The 25,251-nt window shown below is 52.0% G+C and overlaps 2 protein-coding genes across 2 annotated transcripts in view; one reads left to right on the top strand and one right to left on the bottom strand.

Annotated features, from left to right (window-relative positions):
* Nucleotides 1-25,251, bottom strand: part of dennd6a (DENN/MADD domain containing 6A) — a 342,604-nt gene that overhangs the window by 18,557 nt on the left and 298,796 nt on the right. The gene's annotated exons all lie outside the window — the stretch shown is intronic.
* On the top strand, nucleotides 2,259-24,813 carry plch2b (phospholipase C, eta 2b; the record flags this gene model as incomplete). The annotated part of the gene is made up of 22 exons (XM_080495328.1): nucleotides 2,259-2,583; nucleotides 3,148-3,294; nucleotides 4,539-4,798; nucleotides 4,906-5,025; nucleotides 9,110-9,280; nucleotides 11,569-11,662; nucleotides 11,741-11,944; nucleotides 13,301-13,421; nucleotides 13,489-13,660; nucleotides 13,736-13,864; nucleotides 14,166-14,249; nucleotides 15,346-15,437; nucleotides 16,327-16,415; nucleotides 16,531-16,716; nucleotides 16,822-16,929; nucleotides 20,332-20,456; nucleotides 21,392-21,476; nucleotides 21,562-21,708; nucleotides 22,468-22,547; nucleotides 23,601-24,518; nucleotides 24,627-24,708; nucleotides 24,809-24,813. The coding sequence occupies 22 exons, from the start codon at nucleotides 2,259-2,261 to the stop codon at nucleotides 24,811-24,813; spliced, it is 3,744 nt and encodes a 1,247-aa protein (XP_080351454.1).

The raw sequence follows: 25,251 nt of genomic DNA, 5'->3' as shown, positions 1-25,251 counted from the left end.
ATGCAACAACAAACTACAACGCAACAACCAAAACTACAATGCATCAACAACAAACTACAACGGAACAATTAAAACTACAACACCACAACAAAAATCCACAACATATCAGCAAAAACCTACAATGCAACAATAAAAGTCAGGACAGTAAAACTACGGGAGATTATTGGGCGACTGAATAAATAAACAGATGTTTGTGTTTCTTCACGTAGGGACGGTCCATCCTTCATCACTTGGACGTGAAATGACATTAAACCTCTTGGTTGTGAGCAGAAAGTTGTTTACTGATAAAAGACATCTTTAATTAATTACAACATATTTATATATTTATAACATATTTTATAGGAACTCTGGGATCCCAGACTTCGTCCTTCGTGCTCGACGAACCTCCGCGACGTGTAAAATCCTGTATTTGCCCTTAGTGAAAATCACAATTAATTTAGAATATATAAAATTCAAAACAGTATTTTATTTTCTCAAATAAAAAAAATAAAAAAAAAGGGAAGTCGAGTGAATGAATGAATAAATAATGGCTGAATGCCACGTAGCTTCACTTCCCTCTCCACTGGATCAAATTAGTGAGCCACTTAGAGAAATCAGATCCATGTTTTTCCAACGGTAATCATCCCAAAATATATGCAGTGAGAAAATTCCTGGTTGTTTTTATTAATGCCGCCCATGAATTATGTATCGGTAATGGGCGGATCAAAGCGTCTCTCTCCCGCTTTATTAAATGGTGAGCGAAGGTCCCGGGGCTGTTGTGGCTCCCTGCTGTGAGCTCTAACTGCCGGGTCAGCCGCTTTCTGTAAGGAGCATTTACTGCGTGATTTAATGCTTCTAATGAGCTGATTTTGTTGAGCGGGCGCCACGTTAAGGCAGGATTCCCTCTCAGCCGCCCCGCAGGAGGAAACGACCGGCAAATGAATAATGCTGCTGCTGCTGCTGCTGCTCAGGAAACCGCAGATTAAAAATAAATAAATAAATAAATAAAACAAGCTCCTGTTGCTCTACGTCAGTTTCTCTGTAAATAAATAAATAAATACTTCTTTTTTTTTTTAATTAACCGTCTCTTTTCCCCCGCTGTGAAATATACATTTGGTGTGGTAATAACTGGTTGTTCTCGAGACACAGCCAGTAATGTAATAACAACACATAACCTGGAAGAATGAGACCATTTCACATGTAATAAATTCGATAATAACGCTGGTTTTCCAGAGTCAAGGAGCCAAACGGGTTCTACTACTAAAGCTGGAATATCGACACTCAGAAATCAACAGACACTGGAAAATAATTCATACACGTCATAAAATACGTTTTAAAAGCAAGAAACAGACACTCGGTGGTAAAAACAGTTTTCATTCTTTATTTAAGTAGAAGTGCTAATCTAGAAAACAAAACAAAAAAAAAAAAAAACAGACTGGTAAACGTAAAGATTGAACTTCTTTACCACCGACGTACAAATAAGGTTCTTATATGTACTTGAGTATTTATTTTTATTTGCTTTACTTAACGACAACTAGAAAACACAAGTTTGGAATTAGAAAACAAGTTATTTTCTCAATGAATAAAAAAAGAAAAGAGGACCGTGAGCTCTTCAGTTTAACATCACAGTGACATCAGAATTAATTTAAAGGCAGAACTAATCTGGGAACCAATAAAGTATTGGTGTATTAGTAATAAAAGAAAAAGCACCAGAAATTCTTCTTACTTACAGTATTTGTAAATTGTTGCCTTGATGTGTGTGTGAGCATGAATCCTCCCGTACAGTAAATACAGTAAATACATGTAGTTCCTGTGGCGGCCTGTAGGGGGAAACCATTCCACGCTGTTGAACACAGAAGAGTTCAAGATGAACAGACAACAAAAGTCCCACTTTAAATTCCATTTCTGTGAACAACAACACAGCCACCATGCGATGGCGGGACAGTGAGTCCCGTGTTTGACTTTATTACACGTTTATTACCTCCTGCAGGTACGTTTATTACCTCCCTGACACGCTGCTCGGCCAGCGGCTTATTGGCCGGTGAAAATCCCTCCATGAGAGCGAGGCTGCAGCTTCGCTGCGGGATTACGGCTTGAGGAAGATTTAGAGAGACGCACGCTCCAGGTGGACACTCCCCACGATGTCCGCCGGGCCGCTGGACGGAAGACGGGGAGGACGGACGCTTGGCGGTGGGAAGGTTTGACCCTGACAGGCCGTGGACGGACGAGGACGGAGTGGACCGGCGCCCGCTGGATGGGACGGGAGGAGCCGGGGCCCAATGACCAGTCCAGGGATGAACGTGTCCCCAGCGTCCCCGGCGTCTCCGGCGTCCCCGGGCCTGAGCGGCACCCCGCCGCTGGCCTCCCTCTCCCCGAAGACCGGCGCCACCTTCCAGCCGGCGGGGAGGTTCTCGCCGGCACTGGCCAGAGCCCCCGGCCCCCGGCAGGAGAGGCGGGCCTCCGGCGGCCCCAACTCGGCCGGGACGTCCATCATGACGTCCCCGAAGCTCTGGCAGAAGGCGTCCGTCTCCAGGCTGGCCGAGGAGTTCTTCTGGATCGGCGGCAGCGTGGTGGCGCAGCCCAAATGGAGATGGGGGCAGATAGGTAGGATATATCTACACCCATACATCTAGAAGGGTTCGTCTCGCCGTCAAACGCCAGCTGAACCAACAGGTTGTTGCGTGGCGGCGCCTGCACTGTGGTTTTACGTCCTGCAGCAGATCTCGGGCATATGGACGGCAGACAATCCTCGGGGATTAGCCTCCGTGGTGCCGTCACACCGGCCTGAGCTTCAGATTACAAAAGGTTCTCCTGCACACGAAAGCAAGTGACCTGAAAATGATCCGACGGCCGAGCGGGAAGGCGGCCGCTGTTTGTTTTTCCCACCGAAGTTCCACTTTGTGCCACATTTGAGTTTAACGGGAGGAAAGTTGGTGTGAAATCGGCGAACGAGTCGCTTCATATCGTCGGCATATATATATATTTTTTTTTAATCGCAGTGACGCAGCCCTATAATCTCATAAACAAGTGCTCGATGGTAGAAACCCGTAAGGCTTCCCTGCTGCTCGCCGCCACACGTTTCCTCCCAACGAGTGTGGAAGTCCTGCGGTCGTGCCGACGGACACAATGTTTTGGAGTTTGCATGTTGTCGCTGTGTGTCCCCTGCAGTGGAGCGCTGCATGTGCAGCATGCAGGACGGCACCCAGATGAGCAAACTGAAGGGGAAGAAGAAAGGCCTGGTGCGATTCTTCTACCTGGACGAGCACAAGTCCTGCATCCGGTGGCGTCCGTCCAGGAAGCACGACAAGGCCAAGAGTGAGGCCAACCGTCCAGTAGCACACGAAACACATTCAACTACCATGTTGGGAGTTGGTTTGTTTTTACAAAGATGTAATTCTTCTTTCACAGAAGTGTCAAGGAAATATATTTCACCTTTTCCATCCATCTCAGTGTTGTAGTGTCTAGTTGTGGCCTCCAGAACGAGCTGCTGCACATCAAGACACCTTCAAGCTTAATTCTGACGGCAACAGGAAGTGATGGTGAAAGGAGAGCAGGGAATTTATCCACACGTGATTCATTGATCCTAAAGCTCAACACTGCCTCAGAACTCCAACCCAAATGTAGTTTTATAGACAAATTAACAATCTGCACTTCATTTAACCCTTGGATGCACAACCTCCCAGTTCCTACTCTCGTCCACAAGTGGGGTCAAAAATGACCCCAATTCAAATCAATGCGTTTTTGCAACATACTGGGTTGTTATTCTTCAAAATCTTTGAAACAAAGAGTTGTAATATTTTCATATTCTAGCTATTCCTCATAAAACATGTTTGTGACATGAGGCCATTTGCATTTGTATTTATTTTTTTCATTAATTTTAAGAAACTGCAGTTTCTGTATCACGACCCCACTGTTCCACAAGCAGTTCCTACGGAATCTTCTATGAAACTTCATTCTTAGCAACTCTGACAGTCCCACATATATAAATTCAGATCATAAATGGATATAATACTTACATGGACGTTGCTGGGTAGAAATGACCTCCAGGGCGGTGAGACTGATGACATCACATGTGTAAGTGGGACTGTCAGAGTGGCTAAGAATTAAAGTTTCATAAAAGATTCCATAGGAACTGCTTGGGGTCATTTCTGACCCCCACTTGTGGAAGAGTGGGGTCGTGATACAAAAACTGCAATTTCTTAAAATTAATGAAAAATTTAATAAAAATGCAAATGGCCTCATGTCACAAACACGTTGTTTTTTTTAGCAATACCTGGAATATGAAGATATTACAACTTTTCACTTTAAAGATGTTGAAGAATAACAACCCCTGGGGTCAGTTTTGGTCCCAGGGGTGCATCTAAGTTGAAAGCAAAATTTTTTTCTTACTTTTTTTTCATTCTATAATTGTAAATACGTTCAGGTGTCACTTCAAAAATGACATTACATTTTAAAACCCCGACACTTCGATCCACAATCCAGCCTGCAAACGATCCCGGAGAAGTTAAACCTGGTTTAAAACTGCTGACGGCTCTTATTCTTTTAAATCCTGCCCCCAGTCACCATCGACTCCATCCACGAGGTCTGCGAGGGGAAACGCTCCGAGATCTTCCGGCGCTACGCCGACAACCGCTTCGACCCAAACTGCTGCTTCAGCATTTACTACGGCGAGCGAGTCAAGTCTCTGGACCTGGTGACCACCAACGGCGAGGAGGCGCGGACCTGGATCACCGGCCTGAAGTACCTGATGGCCGGCATCAGCGACGAGGACAGTTTGGCCCGGAGGCAGCGCACCCGAGACCAATATCCTTTGTTCGGTGTCTCTGGAGGACACTCGGCTCCCCGCAGTGTCGTCAGCTTGAGTTGAGTAGACGTGGTCGTCTCGAACGATGAGCGTGAGCCTTGACGTGTCCCACGTGGTTACAGCAGACCTTCTCCGAGGCCGACAAGAACGGAGACGGAACCCTGAGTATCGGAGAAGTTCACCAGCTGCTGCACAAACTCAACGTCAACTTACCCAAGCAGAAGGTCAGAGAGATGTTTCAGGTGAGACGTCCTGAGGACAGAACCTGCGGTCGTCCTTGACCAACGTCACTTCACTTCCCCGAATGGCGTCACTTCACTTCCTCAACCGGCGTCACTTCCCTTCCCCGACCGGCGTCACTTCCCTTCCCCGACCGGCGTCACTTCCCTTCCCCGACCGGCGTCACTTCCCTTCCCCGACCGGCGTCACTTCACTTCCTCAACCGGCGTCACTTCCCTTCCCCGACCGGCGTCACTTCCCTTCCCCGACCGGCGTCACTTCCCTTCCCCGACCGGCGTCACTTCACTTCCTCAACCGGCGTCACTTCCCTTCCCCGACCGGCGTCACTTCACTTCCCCAACCGGCGTCACTTCACTTCCCCAACCGGCGTCACTTCCCTTCCCTGACCGGCGTCACTTCACTTCCCCAACCGGCGTCACTTCCCTTCCCCGACCGGCGTCACTTCCCTTCCCCGACCGGCGTCACTTCACTTCCCCGACCGGCGTCACTTCACTTCCCCGACCGGCGTCACTTCCTCAACCGGCGTCACTTCCCCAACCGGCGTCACTTCACTTCCCCAACCGGCGTCACTTCCCTTCCCTGACCGGCGTCACTTCACTTCCCCAACCGGCGTCACTTCCCTTCCCCGACCGGCGTCACTTCACTTCCCCAACCGGCGTCACTTCCCTTCCCCGACCGGCGTCACTTCCCTTCCCCGACCGGCGTCACTTCACTTCCCCGACCGGCGTCACTTCACTTCCCCGACCGGCGTCACTTCCTCAACTGGCGTCACTTCCTCAACCGGCGTCACTTCCTCAACCGGCGTCACTTCACTTCCCTGAACGGCGTCACTTCCTCAACCGGCGTCACTTCCTCAACCGCCGTCACTTCCTCAACCGGCGTCACTTCACTTCTCCGAACGGCATCACTTCCTCAACCGGCATCACTTCCTCAACCGGCGTCACTTCACTTCCCCAAACGGCATCACTTCACTTCCCCGAACGGCATCACTTCCTCAACCGGCGTCACTTCACTTCCCCGAACGGCATCACTTCCCCGAACGGCGTCACTTCACTTCCTCAACCGGCGTCACATCACTTCCCCGAACGGCGTCACTTCACTTCCTCAACCGGCGTCACTTCCTCAACCGGCGTCACATCACTTCCCCGAACGGCATCACTTCCTCAACCGGCGTCACTTCCTCAACCGGCGTCACTTCCTCAACCGGCGTCACTTCCTCAACCGGCATCACTTCCTCAACCGGCGTCACTTCACTTCCCCAAACGGCATCACTTCACTTCCCCGAACGGCATCACTTCCTCAACCGGCGTCACTTCACTTCCCCGAACGGCATCACTTCCCCGAACGGCGTCACTTCACTTCCTCAACCGGCGTCACATCACTTCCCCGAACGGCGTCACTTCACTTCCTCAACCGGCGTCACTTCCTCAACCGGCGTCACATCACTTCCCCGAACGGCATCACTTCCTCAACCGGCGTCACTTCCTCAACCGGCGTCACTTCCTCAACCGGCGTCACTTCCTCAACCGGCGTCACATCACTTCCCCGAACGGCGTCACTTCCTCAACCGGCGTCACTTCCTCAACCGCCGTCACTTCCTCAACCGGCGTCACTTCACTTCTCCGAACGGCATCACTTCCTCAACCGGCATCACTTCCTCAACCGGCGTCACTTCACTTCCCCAAACGGCATCACTTCCTCAACCGGCGTCACTTCACTTCCCCGAACGGCATCACTTCCTCAACCGGCGTCACTTCACTTCCCCGAACGGCATCACTTCCTCAACCGGCATCACTTCCTCAACCGGCGTCACATCACTTCCCCGAACGGCGTCACTTCCTCAACCGGCGTCACTTCACTTCCCCGAACGGTATCACTTCCTCAACCGGCGTCACTTCACTTCCCCGAACGGCGTCACTTCACTTCCTCAACCGGCGTCACTTCCTCAACCGGCGTCACTTCACTTCCCCGAACGGCGTCACTTCACTTCCTCAACCGGCGTCACTTCACTTCCCCGAACGGCGTCACTTCCTCAACCGGCGTCACTTCACTTCCTCAACCGGCGTCACTTCCTCAACCGGCGTCACTTCCTCAACCGGCGTCACATCACTTCCCCGAACGGCGTCACTTCACTTCCTCAACCGGCGTCACATCACTTCCCCGAACGGCGTCACTTCCTCAACCGGCGTCACATCACCTCCCCGAACGGCGTCACTTCCTCAACCGGCGTCACTTCACTTCCTCAACCGGCGTCACTTCCTCAACCGGCGTCACATCACTTCCCCGAACGGCGTCACTTCACTTCCTCAACCGGCGTCACATCACTTCCCCGAACGGCGTCACTTCACTTCCTCAACCGGCGTCACATCACTTCCTCAACCGGCGTCACTTCACTTCCCCGAACGGCGTCACATCACTTCCCCGAACGGCGTCACTTCCTCAACCGGCGTCACTTCCTCAACCGGCGTCACATCACTTCCCCGAACTGCGTCACTTCCTCAACCGGCGTCACTTCCTCAACCGGCGTCACATCACTTCCCCGAACGGCGTCACTTCCTCAACTGGCGTCACTTCACTTCCTCAACCGGCGTCACATCACTTCCCCGAACGGCGTCACTTCCTCAACCGGCGTCACTTCCTCAACCGGCGTCACATCACTTCCCCGAACGGCGTCACTTCCTCAACTGGCGTCACTTCCTCAACCGGTGTCACTTCACTTCCTCAACCGGCGTCACTTCACTTCCTCAACCGGCGTCACTTCACTTCCTCAACCGGCGTCACTTCACTTCCCCGACCACATAGCAACACAAATAATACCTTATTTTAAAGCTGAGGTAACCGTGGCAACCTCATGGAAAAAAATTATTGGGAGGGAAAAAAGTCTTCCACAGGATCGAGTTTTTCCCTCAGCTTTAAAATGAGACATGATTTGTGTCGCTTTCGTGGATTTTCTCGCCGTGGATCTTTATGTTCAGCACGAGCGGGAGACCTCTCCAAGATGGCGGCGCTGTAGGCACGTCACAGGCGGTGACGTGAGGCATCTAGTGTTCTATATCTATGGTTACAGCGGTGGGAACTAACATTGAGTGACAGAAGCAGCAGGTGGCGGTAGTGAGACATTCACAGAAGCAAACTGTTGTTTAATGCAGAAGAGGAAGATTAATTAATGTACTGATTATGTCCATATTAATATTCACAATTACCTATTTAAACTTTATCCTGTCTTACTTTATATCAAATGTTCTTTATATTTATTATGTGTGAAGTAGAATATTTAAATGAATTTCCTTTTGGGACACATAAAGTATTTTTAATCTATTCCCTCAAAATTGTCAGAAAAATAGAAAGGAAGGATGAAACCATGAAAACCAGCTACAGAAACTGCTAGAAATGTAATGAGATGTTCACCATCCTAAACTCTAATTGAAACTTTTACAACTGAATATGTAAAACTTTAGAATCTTCATTTTAAAGGTTGGTCACTTGTTTGGGGCTCCGGTTCAATTTGATTTGGTGGACATTTTTTTTTTTTAAAGTGCGTGTCGGCCGGGATCGGCTGCAGCTCCAACAAATAAAACTGATTTGAAAATGGAAAAAATGGACATTCAGCAAGAAAATATAAAGTACCTCCAAGAAAGGACGTTAAATAAAATACAACACCAGTGGATTCCAGTTATATTTCAACAACAACGTCATTAAAAAAATTTTGGGAAATATGAAGATTTGCAAGTTTAGTAGAATGGAAAATCCTTCATATTTCCATTTCCCCTTCAGACCTCTTTCGTCTGATCTTTCCTTCCATCAGAGGCAGTGAGTTTAGAAAAGCTGCAGCAGGAGAGGAGGAATATGTTCCTGCAGTATTTTTGGCAGCGCGGCGGAGGAGAGTTCCACCGGACGGCCATATGGCTCCGACAGATGGCTTCAGTCGCACTGCAAGATTGCTTCAGCCCAGTAACCCCCCCCCCCCCCACCACCCCAACAAACAAACAATGTTTGTTTTTTTCCCTTGTTGCCTCCGGTAGGCCGGTTATCTCGAGCTGCCGCCGTTATCTGTGGCTCACGCACTGGTTTGGCGTTTATCTGCAGGAAGCAGACACGGACGAGAACCAGGGCTCCCTGGGCTTTGAGGAGTTCTGCTCCTTCTACAAGATGATTTCCACCCGCAGAGATCTCTACCTGATCCTCATCTCCTACAGCAATCAGAAGGAGGTCATGGACCTGCACGACCTGGCGCGCTTCCTGGAGACGGAGCAGAAGGTGGGGCGCCGGTCCAACTTTCTTTTCAGGGGGAGGAAATATCGCTTAGTGCTGCTCAGCTTTAAAATGAGGTGTTACTTCTGGACTCGAGAGCGACTTAACGAAAGTTCTTGTGGACTTTCTAGCCTGGAGTATATACGTTTAGCACGAGCAGGTGACCTCCCCAAGATGGCGGCGCTGTGGACCCGTCACAGGTTCATAAATATAAATACTAGATACTGCGCAGCCTATCGGCGCCTGTTGATGCGACGTGCCTAAAGCGCCGCCATCTTGGGGAGGTCTCCCGCTTGTGCGAAGCAAATAGACTCCAGGTTAGAAAATCGACAAAAACATTCGTAGCATGCTCGCTAGTCCATGTAGTAACACAAGCAATACCACATTATACTCCCCCCCTCACAATAGTTTTTCTATTAGGTTTCCACTGGATAGAGCTTTTCCTCAGCTTTAAAATGAGGTGTTACTTGTGTTGCTACGTGGACTCGAGAGCGACTTAACGGAAGTTCTTGTGGACTTTCTCGCCTGGAGTCTATGTGTTTAGCACGAGCAGGTGACCTCACCAAGATGGCGGCGCTGTGGACACGTCACGGGTTCATAGATATAAATACTAGATACTGCACAGCCTATCAGCGCCTGTTGATGCGACGTGCCTAAAGCGCCGCCATCTTGGGGAGGTCTCCCGCTTGTGCGAAGCAAATAGACTCCAGGTTAGAAAATCGACAAAACATTCGTAGCATGCTCGCTAGTCCATGTAGTAACACAAACAATACCACATTATACCCCACCCCCCCCCCACCCCCCCCGAGATGCGATCGTTTTTGTGGATTTTCTATCCTGGAAACTTTATGTTTTGCTCTAGCGGGAGACCTATCCAAGATGGCGGCGCTGTAGGCACGTCACAGGCGGCGCAGTTCATAGATGCTATGCTACCGGAGGCTACAGAGCCCGTTACTCCGCCTGCGCAGCTTTCCTCCTCCCTCCCCCCCCTTCCACCCCTTGTAAACAAACATGGCGGCCGGCGGTGGTACGAGTCACGGTCAGAATTCTAGTTTTATCCTCCATGTCAGTAGTTTAATGGTCGAGACTCACCCTGATAGCGTCCGATGATCATCAGTCCACCAGGACGTCCTGTTCTCTGCAGTTTCTTCACCTTTACAGCGTTTTGTTCTCTGCACACGTCTGTGGTTTCATTACAAAATCAAGAAACAGCGCCCCCGCATGGTCCGGAAGACTAACTTACACCGCCGTCTCTGCTGCTGCAGTGGCAAATTAAGCCACTTTTTTTTTTTTTAAAGGAACATATAAAAAGAGTTAGAGGAAGTTGCAGCGTGGACCTTTTCAAGTTTTCTTTTTTGAAGACGAACCTCTGACCTTCCTCCTCTTTACACTCTTCAAGTGGCTCGTTTGTCTTTTTTCACGTCGTTCAGGACGATTCAGTCCCAGTGAAGAAACACTGAAGCTGCAGAAAGTGAAGAATTGAACAAATAACATTAATATTGGTGGAACACTACGACTTCCTGTTTCTATTTTAAAATATAATGGGTTTTTTATTAATTAAGAAAATTAATTAATTTCAATAGAATTTGAATATTTAATCAGTTGTTTCCATGGTGATGAACACACATTATAAAAACAATACTTGCATCAATACTCGAGTATATTTTGGACACTGGACTTTCTTACTTTTATCTAAGCAAAGAAGCTGAATCTTTTCTTTCAGGACTTTTTTTTACTCTTAAAATCAAAGGATGTTTGTAGTTTTAAAAACTTTGCTTTGAAGTGAAGACGGGACTTTGTCAAGTAGAATCAGTGTGAAACTTCCAGCTGATCCGTCTCCTGTCTCTGTCTGTCTCTATTTGTCTCTCTCTGTCTGTCTGTCTGTCTCTGTTTTTCTCTGTCTGTTTCTATTTGTCTCTGTCTCTGTCTGTCCCTGTCTCTGTCTGTCTCTATTTGTCTCTCTCTGTCTGTCTGTCTCTGTTTTTCTCTGTCTGTTTCTATTTGTCTCTGTCTCTGTCTGTCCCTGTCTCTGTATGTCCCTGTCTCTGTCTCTGTCCCTGTCTTGTGTCTGTCTCTGTTTGTCTCTGTCTGTCTCTATTTGTCTCTGTCTGTCTATGTCTGTCTGTGTCTGTCCCTGTCTCCGTTTGTCTATGTCTGTCTCTGTCTGTCCCTGTCCCTGTCTCTGTCTTTCTCTGTTTGTCTCTGTCTGACTCTGTTTGTCTCTATCTGTCTCTATGTATCTCTGTTTGTCTCTATCTGTCTCTGTCTCTGTCTGTCTCCGTCTCCTGGAGCAGATGCGAGGCCTGACCAGAGAGTATCTGGTGGACATCATCGTCCAGTTCGAGCCGTGTCCCCTGAACCTGCAGAGGACGGTTCTGGGTATCGACGGTATGGAGACACCCGGCGGGACGTCCCCCCGGTAAGTTGCGTCCCAGTGACATGGTTTGCAACCGTTCGTCCCCGCAGGTTTCACCAACTACATGCGGAGTCCCGCCGGAGACGTGTTCAACCCGGAGCACCAGCAGGTGAACCAGGACATGAGCCAGCCGCTGTCCAGCTACTTCGTCTCCACGTCCCACAACACCTACCTGAGCGGAGACCAGCTGCTGTCCCAGTCCCGCGTGGACATGTACGCCTACGTGCTGCAGGCCGGCTGCCGCTGCGTGGAGGGTGAGGGTCTGCAGCCGCCCGCAGCTGGCCTCACCCTCAACTCACCTCACCCTCACCCTCAATTCACCCTCACCTCACCTCACCCTCACCCTCACCTCACCCTCAACTCACCCTCATCCTCAACTCACCCTCACCTCACCTCACCCTCACCTCACCTCACCCTCACCTCACCCTCATCCTCAACTCACCCTCACCCTCAACTCACCCTCACCTCACCCTCACCTCACCCTCAACTCACCCTCAACTCACCTCACCCTTAACTCACTCTCAACTCACCCTCAACTCACCCTCACCCTCGATTCACCCTCACCCTCAACTCACCCTCAACTCACCCTCAACCTCATTCTCACCTGACCCTCACCCTCAACTCACCCTCATCCTCAACTCATCTTCAATTCACCCTCACCTCACCCTCAACTCACCCTCACCTAACCCTCACCTCACCTCACCCTCACCCTCACCTCACCCTCATCCTCAACTCACCCTCACCCTCAACTCACCCTCACCTCACCCTCACCCTCACCCTCAACTCACCTCACCCTTAACTCACTCTCAACTCACCCTCAACTCACCCTCACCCTCGATTCACCCTCACCCTCAACTCACCCTCAACTCACCCTCAACCTCATTCTCACCTGACCCTCACCCTCAACTCATCTTCAATTCACCCTCACCTCACCCTCAACTCACCCTCACCTAACCCTCACCTCACCTCACCCTCACCCTCACCTCACCCTCATCCTCAACTCACCCTCACCCTCACCCTCACCCTCACCCTCACCCTCAACTCACCTCACCCTTAACTCACTCTCAACTCACCCTCAACTCACCCTCACCCTCGATTCACCCTCACCCTCGACTCACCCTCAACTCACCCTCAACCTCATTCTCACCTGACCCTCACCCTCAACTCACCCTCATCCTCAACTCACCTTCAATTCACCCTCACCTCACCCTCATCCTCGCCCTCAACTCACCCTCACCTCACCTCACCCTCACCCTCACCTCACCCTCATCCTCAACTCACCCTCACCCTCACCCTCAACTCACCCTCACCTCACCCTCACCCTCACCCTCAACTCACCTCACCCTTAACTCACTCTCAACTCATCCTCACCTCACCCTCACCCTCAACTCACCTCACCCTCACCTCACCCTCGCCTCTCTCACCTCACACTCATAAAGTACCTGAGAATCCCCTCCTATTAGGCCCCGCCCACTTCCTCCAGCGTGTATATTCCGTATATATTGGCACTTAGTTCTGATTGGCTGCGGCCCAGGTGTCCGTGGCCGGGCGGCCATGTTTGTAGTTGTACTGTCTCACGGTGAACTGTGGTGTTTGTCCTGCGCCGTCAGTGGACTGCTGGGACGGACCGGACGGCGAGCCCATCATCCACCACGGCTACACCCTGACGTCCAAGATCCTGTTCAGGGACGTGGTGGAGACCATCAACAAATACGCCTTCACCAAGTCACAGTGAGTGTCGCCCAACCGCCGTGGGCCCCAGAACCACCGGGCCTGAACCCCCCCCCCCCCTCCACAGGTACCCGGTCATCCTGTCCATAGAGAACCACTGCACCGTGCCCCAGCAGAAAAAGATGGCCGCCTACCTGAAGGAGGTGCTGCAGGACAAGCTGGACCTGTCCAACGTCAACGCCCACGACTGCAAGAAGCTGCCGTCCCCCGAGGGCCTGAAGGGGAAGGTGCTGGTCAAGGTGCTTCTCAGGCCGCAGGTCGTAAAATCAAAACTCTGCAGGCGGGAGGATGAACGAGGGATTCTGGGGTTTCAGGGGAAGAAACTTCCTGCTAACCTGGATTCTGACGTGGACGAGGGGGACGTGTCGGATGAAGACACCGGGGACGAGGTGGAGGAGGAGGACGAGGAGGACGACGAGGAGGATGGTGGTGATAACTGTCAGGTTAGGAATGGAGGGAGGGAGGGAGGGAGGGATGGTTGGATGGACAGAATGGCGGGAGGGAGGGCGGGAGGGATGTATGTAGGGAGGGAGGGAGGGAGGGATGGTTGGATGGACAGATGGATGGAGGGAGGGAGGGAGGGTTGGATGGATGGATGGAGGGAGGGTGGGAGGGAGGGAGGGATGGATGGATGGAGGGAAGGAGGGATGGATGGTTGGCTGGATGGATGGAGGGAGGGAAGGAGGGATGGACGGAGGGATGGATGGATGGACAGAATGATCGTCTCCATCTTGACGGTTGCAGGACGGAAGCAGCGTCTCGTCCACGAATCAACTGAAGAAGAAGAGACGGTTTGGAAGATCGATCATCCGGAGCTTCAAGAGAAAAGTCCGTCGATCCTTCACTTCCTCAATCCGACACCTTTTCCTTCTGATCACATTATACAACCTCCTCTGACGTGTTTCTTCTCCGACGTGTTTCTTCTCCGACGTGTTTCTTCTCCGACGTGTTTCTTCTCAGACGTGTTTCTTCTCTGACGTGTTTCTTCTCTGACGTGTTTCTTCTCTGACGTGTTTCCTCTCTGACGTGTTTCTTCTCTGACGTGTTTCTTCTCTGACGTGTTTCTTCTCTGACGTGTTTCTTCTCTGACGTGTTTCTTCTCTGACGTGTTTCTTCTCTGACGTGTTTCTTCTCTGACGTGTTTCCTCTCTGACGTGTTTCTTCTCTGACGTGTTTCTTCTCAGACGTGTTTCTTCTCCGACGTGTTTCCTCTCCGACGTGTTTCCTCTCCGACGTGTTTCCTCTCCGACGTGTTTCTTCTCTGACGTGTTTCTTCTCCGACGTGTTTCTTCTCCGACGTGTTTCTTCTCCGACGTGTTTCTTCTCCGACGTGTTTCTTCTCTGACGTGTTTCTTCTCTGACGTGTTTCCTCTCTGACGTGTTTCCTCTCTGACGTGTTTCCTCTCTGACGTGTTTCCTCTCTGACGTGTTTCTTCTCCGACGTGTTTCTTCTCTGACGTGTTTCCTCTCTGACGTGTTTCCTCTCTGACGTGTTTCTTCTCTGACGTGTTTCTTCTCTGACGTGTTTCTTCTCTGACGTGTTTCCTCTCTGACGTGTTTCTTCTCCGACGTGTTTCTTCTCTGACGTGTTTCCTCTCTGACGTGTTTCTTCTCTGACGTGTTTCTTCTCTGACGTGTTTCCTCTCTGACGTGTTTCCTCTCTGACGTGTTTCTTCTCTGACGTGTTTCTTCTCTGACGTGTTTCTTCTCTGACGTGTTTCCTCTCTGACGTGTTTCTTCTCTGACGTGTTTCTTCTCTGACGTGTTTCCTCTCTGACGTGTTTCTTCTCTGACGTGTTTCCTCTCTGACGTGTTTCTTCTCTGACGTGTTTCTTCTCTGACGTGTTTCCTCTCTGACGTGTTTCCTCTCTGACGTGTTTCTTCTCCGACGTGTTTCTTCTCTGACGTGTTTCTTCTCCTCCAGAGGAAAAAGAGAGTTCGAGTGAAGAACCAGTGTGACGGCGAGTCGGACCTCAGCGGCAGTCGGGACCGGACCCAGATCGTTTACCACCCCAAGTGAGCCCCGACTCGTCTCACTGTCTCACTGTCCCACTGTCCCCCTGTCTCACTGTCTCTCTGTCTCACTGTCCCCCTGTCTCACTGTCTCTCTGTCTCACTGTCCCCCTGTCTCACTGTCTCACTGCCCCCCTGTCTCACTGCCCCCCTGTCTCTCTGTCTCACTGTCTCACTGCCCCCTGTCTCACTGTCTCACTGTCCCCCTGTCTCACTGTCCCCCTGTCTCACTCTCTCTCTGTCTCCCTGCCTCACTGTCCCCTGTCTCACTGTCCCCTGTCTCACTGTCCCCCTGTCTCACTGTCTCACTGTCTCACTGCCCCCCTGTCTCACTGCCCCCTGTCTCTCTGTCTCACTGTCTCACTGCCCCCTGTCTCACTGTCTCACTGTCCCCCTGTCTCACTGTCCCCCTGTCTCCCTGTCTCTCTGTCTCCCTGCCTCACTGTCCCCTGTCTCGCTGTCCCCCTGTCTCACTGTCTCCCTGTCTCGCTGTCCCCCTGTCTCACTGTCCCCCTGTCCCCATGTCTCCCTGCCTCACTGTCCCCCTGTCTCACTGTCGCACTGTCTCCCTGCCTCACTGTCCCCTGTCTCGCTGTCCCCCTGTCTCACTGTCTCCCTGTCTCTCTGTCTCCCTGCCTCACTGTCCCCCTGTCTCACTGTCTCCCTGTCTCCCTGTCTCACTGTCCCCCTGTCTCACTGTCCCCATGTCTCCCTGTCCCCTATCTCCCTGTCCCCTGTCTCGCTGTCCCCCTGTCTCACTGTCCCCCTGTCTCTTTGTCTCCCTGCCTCACTGTCCCCTGTCTCCCTGTCTCTCTGTCTCACTGCCCCCTGTCCCCCTGTCTCACTGTCCCCCTGTGTCACTGTCCCCCTGTCTCACTGTCCCCCCCTACAGGAAGAGGAAGACGATGCGTCTGTCCCGGGCGCTGTCCGACCTGGTGAAGTACACCAAGTCGGTGCGCGTGCACGAGATAGAGACCCAAGGTAAGGCCTCCGCCGGCGGGGCGCCGCGCGGACGGATCCTCACCTGTGTGTGTGTGTGTGTGTGTGTGTTGTGTGTGTGTGTGTGTGTGTGTGTGTGTGTGTGTGTGTGTGCCAGCGTTCACCAACAGCTGGCAGGTGTCGTCCCTGAACGAGACGGTGATGAACCAGATCCTCCTGCTGAAGCCCGGCGAGCTGGTCCGCTTCAACCAGCGCCAGCTGATCCGGGTCTACCCGTCCAACTACCGGGTCGACTCCAGCAACTTCAACCCGCAGCCCTACTGGAACGCAGGGTGTCACATGGGTATGGAGACCCCCCCCCCCCCCCCACCCCCCCCCCCCCCCACCCCCCCCCCCCCCGCCTGTGACGGTCGCAGCTTCTCATTCATTTCTCCTCAAACTCCCCCAGTGGCCATGAACTACCAGACTGAGGGTCGGATGCTGGAACTGAACCGAGCCAAGTTCTCCAGCAACGGCAACTGTGGATATATTCTCAAGCCCAAGTGCATGTGTAAATGTAGGTGTTCCTCCTCTCCTCCTTCTGCACCTCCTCCTCCTCCTCCTCCTCCTCCTCCTCCTCCTCCTCCTCCTTCTTCACCTCCTCTCCCTCCTTCTTCACCTCCTCCTCCCCTTCCATCTTCACCTCCTCCTTCTTCACCTCCTCCTCCCCTTCCATCTTCACCTCCTCCTCCTCCTCCTCCTCCGTCACCTCCTCCTCCTCCTCCTTCTTCACCTCCTCTCCCTCCTTCTTCACCTCCTCCTCCCCTTCCATCTTCACCTCCTCCTTCTTCACCTCCTCCTCCCCTTCCATCTTCACCTCCTCCTCCTCCTCCGTCACCTCCTCCTCCTCCTCCTTCTTCACCTCCTCCTCCTCCTCCATCTTCACCTCCTCTCCCTCCTTCTTCACCTCCTCCTCATCCTCCATCTTCACCTCCTCCTTCTTCACCTCCTCCTCCCCTTCCATCTTCACCTCCTCCTCCTCCTCCTCCTCCTCCTCCTCCTCCTTCTTCACCTCCTCTCCCTCCTTCTTCACCTCCTCCTCCCCTTCCATCTTCACCTCCTCCTTCTTCACCTCCTCCTCCCCTTCCATCTTCACCTCCTCCTCCTCCTCCTCCTCCGTCACCTCCTCCTCCTCCTCCTTCTTCACCTCCTCTCCCTCCTTCTTCACCTCCTCCTCCCCTTCCATCTTCACCTCCTCCTTCTTCACCTCCTCCTCCCCTTCCATCTTCACCTCCTCCTCCTCCTCCGTCACCTCCTCCTCCTCCTCCTTCTTCACCTCCTCCTCCTCCTCCATCTTCACCTCCTCTCCCTCCTTCTTCACCTCCTCCTCATCCTCCATCTTCACCTCCTCCTTCTTCACCTCCTCCTCCCCTTCCATCTTCACCTCCTCCTCCTCCTCCTCCTCCTCCTCCTCCTCCTTCTTCACCTCCTCTCCCTCCTTCTTCACCTCCTCCTCCCCTTCCATCTTCACCTCCTCCTTCTTCACCTCCTCCTCCCCTTCCATCTTCACCTCCTCCTCCTCCTCCTCCTCCGTCACCTCCTCCTCCTCCTCCTTCTTCACCTCCTCTCCCTCCTTCTTCACCTCCTCCTCCCCTTCCATCTTCACCTCCTCCTTCTTCACCTCCTCCTCCCCTTCCATCTTCACCTCCTCCTCCTCCTCCGTCACCTCCTCCTCCTCCTCCTTCTTCACCTCCTCCTCCTCCTCCATCTTCACCTCCTCTCCCTCCTTCTTCACCTCCTCCTCATCCTCCATCTTCACCTCCTCCTTCTTCACCTCCTCCTCCCCTTCCATCTTCACCTCCTCCTCCTCCTCCTCCTCCTCCTCCTCCTCCTTCTTCACCTCCTCTCCCTCCTTCTTCACCTCCTCCTCCCCTTCCATCTTCACCTCCTCCTTCTTCACCTCCTCCTCCCCTTCCATCTTCACCTCCTCCTCCTCCTCCGTCACCTCCTCCTCCTCCTCCTTCTTCACCTCCTCCTCCTCCTCCATCTTCACCTCCTCCTCCTCCATCTTAACCTCCTCCTCTCCTCCTTCTTCACCTCCTCCTGCTTCTTCACCTCCTCCTCCTCCTCCATCTTGACCTCCTCCTCCTCCATCTTCACCTCCTCCTCCTTCTTCAGCTCCTCCTCCTCCTCCTTCTTCACCTCCTCCTCCTCCATCTTAACCTCCTCCTCTCCTCCTTCACCTCCTCCTCATCCTTCTTCACCTCCTCCTCCTCCATCTTCACCTCCTCCTCCTCCATCTTCACCTCGTCCTCCTTCTTCACCTCCTCCTGCTTCTTCACCTCCTCCTCCTCCTCTATCTTGACCTCCTCCTCCTCCATCTTCACCTCCTCCTCCTTCTTCAGCTCCTCCTCCTCCTCCTTCTTCACCTCCTCCTCCTCCATCTTAACCTCCTCCTCTCCTCCTTCACCTCCTCCTCATCCTTCTTCACCTCCTCCTCCTCCATCTTCACCTCGTCCTCCTTCTTCACCTCCTCCTGCTTCTTCACCTCCTCCTCCTCCTCCATCTTGACCTCCTCCTCCTCCATCTTCACCTCCTCCTCCTTCTTCAGCTCCTCCTCCTCCTCCTTCTTCAGCTCCTCCTCCTCCATCTTCACCTCCTCCTCCTCCTGGTCTGGTCGCTCCAGAAACCTTCTATTCAAAGTTTCCTGCTCCTCCTTGATTCTCCTCCATTAGAATCTCAGATCCTAGGAGCTACATTCACAATCTGCTGTGTCTGTGTGAGCTGGACTGGCTCCGCCCACACACACGCCCATCTATGGGAAGATGGAGGAAGCACTTCCTCTCGTGGCGCCATGTGCCAGAGCAGAGCTGGCTGATTGTGGGAGGAGTCAAAGGGGGGGGAGGAGCCTACCTTGATTGTGATTGGCTGAACCCCCGATGACACTATATAGGGTTTGATTTCTGATTGGCTGCTTGGAGCAACACACGTTTTAAAAGAGAGAGAGAGAGAGAGGACACACTTTCTTCACTTCTGGGGTGTCGGTCCAGATGTGGAGACGGTCAGTACTGCTGGAGAACCTTTAGGAAGTTGTTCCAGATGTGGAGACGGTCAGTACTGCTGGAGAACCTTTAGGAGGTGGTTCCAGATGTGGAGACGGTCAGTACTGCTGGAGAACCTTTAGGAGGTGGTTCCAGATGTGGAGATGGTCAGTACTGCTGGAGAACCTTTAGGAGGTGGTTCCAGATGTGGAGACGGTCAGTACTGCTGGAGAACCTTTAGGAGGTGGTTCCAGATGTGGAGACGGTCAGTACTGCTGGAGAACCTTTAGGAGGTGGTTCCAGATGTGGAGATGGTCAGTACTGCTGGAGAACCTTTAGGAAGTTGTTCCAGATGTGGAGACGGTCAGTACTGCTGGAGAACCTTTAGGAAGTGGTTCCAGATGTGGAGACGGTCAGTACTGCTGGAGAACCTTTAGGAAGTTGTTCCAGATGTGGAGACGGTCAGTACTGCTGGAGAACCTTTAGGAGGTGGTTCCAGATGTGGAGACGGTCAGTACTGCTGGAGAACCTTTAGGAGGTGGTTCCAGATGTGGAGATGGTCAGTACTGCTGGAAAACCTTTAGGAGGTGGTTCCAGATGTGGAGACGGTCAGTACTGCTGGAGAACCTTTAGGAGGTCGTTCCAGATGTGGAGACGGTCAGTACTGCTGGAGAACCTTTAGGAGGTTGTTCCAGATGTGGAGACGGTCAGTACTGCTGGAGAACCTTTAGGAGGTGGTTCCAGATGTGGAGACGGTCAGTACTGCTGGAGAACCTTTAGGAGGTCGTTCCAGATGTGGAGACGGTCAGTACTGCTGGAGAACCTTTAGGAAGTGGATTTTAGCAGAATATAAACCTGTTAATCCGACGCTGTGGTGGAGGATGTTCCAGATGTGGAGACGGTGCAGGATGTGATCACTGCGTCTGTATTTCCTCCAGCTGCCTTCAACCCCATGCTGGACGATCCCGTACCAGGACACAAAAAGACTCAGCTGGTCCTGAAGATCATCAGCGGACAACAACTTCCCAAACCCAGAGACTCCATGTTCGGAGACCGAGGAGAGGTGAAAACCACGACATCATTGATGCGCCTCAGATAACAAACGTAAACTCTAGACCTATAGAACTAGAAGCTAATGACGCTAGCAGCAGGAGGAGCAGGGCCATAGACCTATAGAACTAGAAGCTTCTGACGCTAGCAGCAGGAGGAGCAGGGCCATAGACCTATAGAACTAGAAGCTACTGACACTAGAGCAGCAGGAGGAGCAGGGCCATAGACCTATAGAACTAGAAGCTACTGATGCTAGCAGCAGGAGGAGCGGGGCCATAGACCTATAGAACTAGAAGCTACTGACGCTAGCAGTAGGAAGAGCAGGGCCATAGACCTATAGCACTAGGAGCTACTGATGCTAGCAGGGCCATAGACCTATAGAACTAGAAGCTACTGACACTAGCAGAAGCAGGAGGAGCGGGGCCATAGACCTATAGAACTAGAAACTACTGACGCTAGCAGCAGGAGGAGCAGAGCCATAGACCTATAGAACTAGAAGCTACTGACGCGAGCAGCAGGAGGAGCAGAGCCATAGACCTATAGAACTAGAAACTACTGATGCTAGCAGCAGGAGGAGCAGAGCCATAGACCTATAGAACTAGAAGCTACTGACGCGAGCAGCAGGAGGAGCGGGGCCATAGACCTATAGCACTAGGAGCTACTGACGCTAGCAGGGCCATAGACCTATAGAACTAGAAGCTACTGACACTTGTATAGAACTAGAGTTATATACAAGTTTATGAGCAGGAATCCAGTTCTAAATTTCTATATGCTCTGTCTTCTTCTGCATTTCTGGTGTGTTTGGTGAGTCACAGCGCCCCTAAAGGCCTGACATGTGTACTACATGTCCTTGTGACGTGTGGACGGAATCGTTTTTGTAGAAGGCCGAGGAGAAGACAGATGGTTTTTCTGGTCATGAGGACGAACCTTAAACGTCTTTGTTCCCAGATAATTGATCCCTTCGTGGAGGTTGAGATCATCGGCCTGCCGGCCGACTGCTCCAAGCAGCAGACCAGAGTGGTGGACGATAACGGTACGGCGGCGGAAACGCTGATCAACGCGTCACGGTTGACCTTCCTGTGCCGTCGCGTCACCGAAGCTCCTCCTCCTCCTCGCAGGTTTCAACCCGATGTGGGAGGAGACCCTCGTCTTCAGCATCCAGATGCCGCAGATCGCCCTGGTGCGGTTCCAGGTGTGGGACCACGACCCCATCGGGAGGGATTTCATCGGGCAGAGGACGATCGCGTTCATCAGCATGATGCCAGGTAACCGCCGAGGGTCGGACATGGCTGCACTGCAGTAGAGAGACTTTTCTTTTTCTGTTCCAATTTACTGTTTGAAATGTGACAAATGAGTTTCCCGAATTATTTTTGCGAAAATTTTAGAAGTTTATTTTCCTCCACAAAAACACAACTAGGAAAATAACCTTAGTTAAAAGAAAAGGAACTATTAAGCCCAAGAGAGTGAAAATTAGAACTATATTTTTTCTCTTATTTCACCTCAAAATATGTTTGATTTATTATTATTATTGTGAGATTTATTATTATTATTGTGAGATTTATTAGGGCACGGAGGCAGACACGTGCAGCACACAAAGTACTTTCGGTTTTTTAACACAAATCATGATCCAGAAATAAAGTACAGATGAGGAAAGTTTAATTTAAGGTGTTTGTACGACTCACAATAGGAATCAATGTCATGAGACGCAAGGAAGAAAGACAATACTGGTTAAAGGTGTATATTTCCCAGCATGCCTTGTTCTTTATCATTTTCGAGAATAGCAAATAGCTAATAAATTGTACCTAATATTATCAGAATAAAATATTTGGTTTTGGAGCCAAATGTAAAAGAACTCAGTTTTACAGCCGTGGGTTTAAAAAGGTCAAACGTAGCGACAGACTGGTATTTAAATCTAATTTAATGTGAAAGAGAAAGTTCAGCATTTAGTAAATAGCTTCTACTTGTTCTGGTTATTATGTCGGGACGTAAATAAAAGCTGAACTTCTCCATCGTTGGTTCTGAAGGCTACCGACACGTTTACCTGGAGGGGATGGCCGAGTCGTCCATCTTTGTTCACGTCGCCATTCATGACGCAACGGGAAAGGTAGGGCATCCAGAGATCGTCTAGTGACGGAGGTGTGAGGTCGTCTAGTGACGGTGGTGTGAGGTCGTCTAGTGACGGTGGTGTGAGGTCGTCTAGTGACGGAGGTTGAGATCGTCTAGTGACGGTGGTGTGAGGTCATCTAGTGACGGTGGTGTGAGGTCGTCTAGTGACGGAGGTTGAGATCGTCTAGTGACGGAGGTTGAGATCGTCTAGTGATGGCGGTTGAGATCGTCTAGTGACGGTGGTGTGAGGTCGTCTAGTGACGGAGGTGTGAGGTCGTCTAGTGACGGTGGTGTGAGGTCGTCTAGTGACGGAGGTTGAGATCGTCTAGTGACGGAGGTTGAGATCGTCTAGTGACGGAGGTGTGAGATCGTCTAGTGACGGAGGTGCGAGATCGTCTAGTGACGGAGGTTGAGATCGTCTAGTGACGGTGGTTGAGATCGTCTAGTGACGGAGGTATGAGATCGTCTAGTGACGGTGGTTGAGATCGTCTAGTGACGGTGGTTGAGATCGTCTAGTGACGGAGGTATGAGATCGTCTAGTGACGGTGGTTGAGATCGTCTAGTGACGGTGGTTGAGATCGTCTAGTGACGGTGGTTGAGATCGTCTAGTGACGGTGGTTGAGATCGTCTAGTGACGGAGGTATGAGATCGTCTAGTGACGGTGGTTGAGATCGTCTAGTGACGGAGGTATGAGATCGTCTAGTGACGGTGGTTGAGATCGTCTAGTGACGGAGGTGTGAGATCGTCTAGTGACGGAGGTTGAGATCGTCTAGTGACGGTGGTGTGAGGTCATCTAGTGATGGTGGTGTGAGGTCGTCTAGTGACGGAGGTTGAGATCGTCTAGTGACGGAGGTTGAGATCGTCTAGTGATGGAGGTTGAGATCGTCTAGTGACGGTGGTGTGAGGTCGTCTAGTGACGGTGGTTGAGATCGTCTAGTGACGGAGGTGTGAGATCGTCTAGTGACGGAGGTTGAGATCATCTAGTGACGGAGGTTGAGATCGTCTAGTGACGGAGGTTGAGATCGTCGAGTGACGGAGGTTTGTGACACAGATGAAGCCGGTTCACGCCGTCCAGGCGGCGAGGAAGCACTTCCAGAAAGCCGCCCAGAAGCACATGAAGGCTCCGCAGCGGCAGCCGTCCCTCGACTCGTCCGTCCAGTCCTCCGAAGACGGACGCGCCCTCTACTTCCGCAGAGACCTGGACACCGTCTCCCAGGACAGCCGGAACGGCGAGCTGTCCTTCCTGCTCCCGGGGCCGGCGGCCAAGGCGGCGTCCGTCCTCAGGGGCACGCTGAGCGAGCCGGTGAAGAGGGCCCACCGCGTCAAGATCCACGAGCCGCCGGAGACCCGGAGGGGCGTCTTCAGCCGGATGTCCTCCACCGAGTCCCACCAGTCCGCCGCGGCGTCCTGCCTGAGGGCGGAGAGCCTAGACCTGGAGACGCCCCCCCAGCCTCCGTGTCCCGACGCCCCGGCGCTGGACGGCCACAACCCCATCATCCAGGAGGAGCTGGAGAACGACTTGCCAGAGAACGACGTACCAGAGAACGACTTGCCAGAGAACGACTGCGCCGAGCAGCAAACCGTCCAGGCGTCCGAGTCGGGGCAACGGTCCGAAGACGCCCCCCCGGCGCCCGGCGGGAACGTCACCGCCGAGGGTCAGACCGACGCCCCCCCTCAGCCTCAGCCTGTGCCACAACCTGAAGCCAGAGCGCCGCCGCTCATCCCCCCGCCCTCCCCCGCCAGGGTCAGACGGACCCTCGAGGCCTCCGCCACCCCCCGGCCGGCCACGTCCGTACGGACCAAGGCCCGGTCCAGCAGCTGCCCCCGAAAGCAGACTACCTCTTTTCAGACGCCTGTGGCGAGCCGCCGGCCCGCCCTGCAGGGGGCGGCGCAGCGCGCCCAGGGTTATGGCAGCTACGGCGACCGGGCGAGTCGCTATGGCGACCAGGTGAGTCGCTACGGCGACCAGGTGAGTCTCGTCCCCAACGGCCTCTGCCTGTCCGACGGCTCGTCCAGCAGCAGCAGCGACAGCCTGGAGCTGGAGCCCCCCCGCCGCCGCCCGCCCCCCGGGGGGGAGGGCACCCTGCAGAGGGAGATGAAAGCCCTGTTCGACCAGAAGATGAAAGAGATCCGCTGCAAATCGCCGCTTTTCCAAGACGGTGAGGATTTGTGGTGAAAAATTAAAAAACAGGAGGAAAAGCAGAACGCCGGGTTTCGTTTTGTTGTTTTTTTTTTACAGTTTCACGTTCGTCTCTGCAGATTAAACGTCGGGTTCCACATCGAGGACAGAAGGAACAACAACCACAGACGATGACGACTGACGACGACCGACTCAGCAGGATTTTATTTTTCTCTTTTAGTTCTTCTGAAATGTTTACAATCAGTTTGTACCTATGAAATTTTTTTTTTTTTTTAGAAAGAAATGTCATGACGCTACTGCCACTTTCCCATAAACAACACGTTAAAGGGTTTAAAACAGTAAATCAAGGAACGACTGTAGATTCGTTTTGTTTTTTGTTTTTTTGTTTTTTACAAAGTCAAACTGCAGTGTTTCATTCAAATTTTAGAGCTTGTGTGTAAAAACAATAAATGATATATTTTACTAAACATGAGTTTGTTATCGTTCTCAACCTACGACATGCTCTTGAGCTGATCTATTAAAAAAAAAGCAAAGTTAGAGTGTTTAATAAATATTACAAGAG

This window comes from Blennius ocellaris (genome assembly GCF_963422515.1).
Source record: "Blennius ocellaris genome assembly, chromosome: 4".
NCBI lineage: Eukaryota > Metazoa > Chordata > Actinopteri > Blenniiformes > Blenniidae > Blennius > Blennius ocellaris.
The sequence above is the reverse complement of the archived record's forward strand: the minus strand, read 5'-3'. Positions and strand labels throughout refer to the sequence as shown.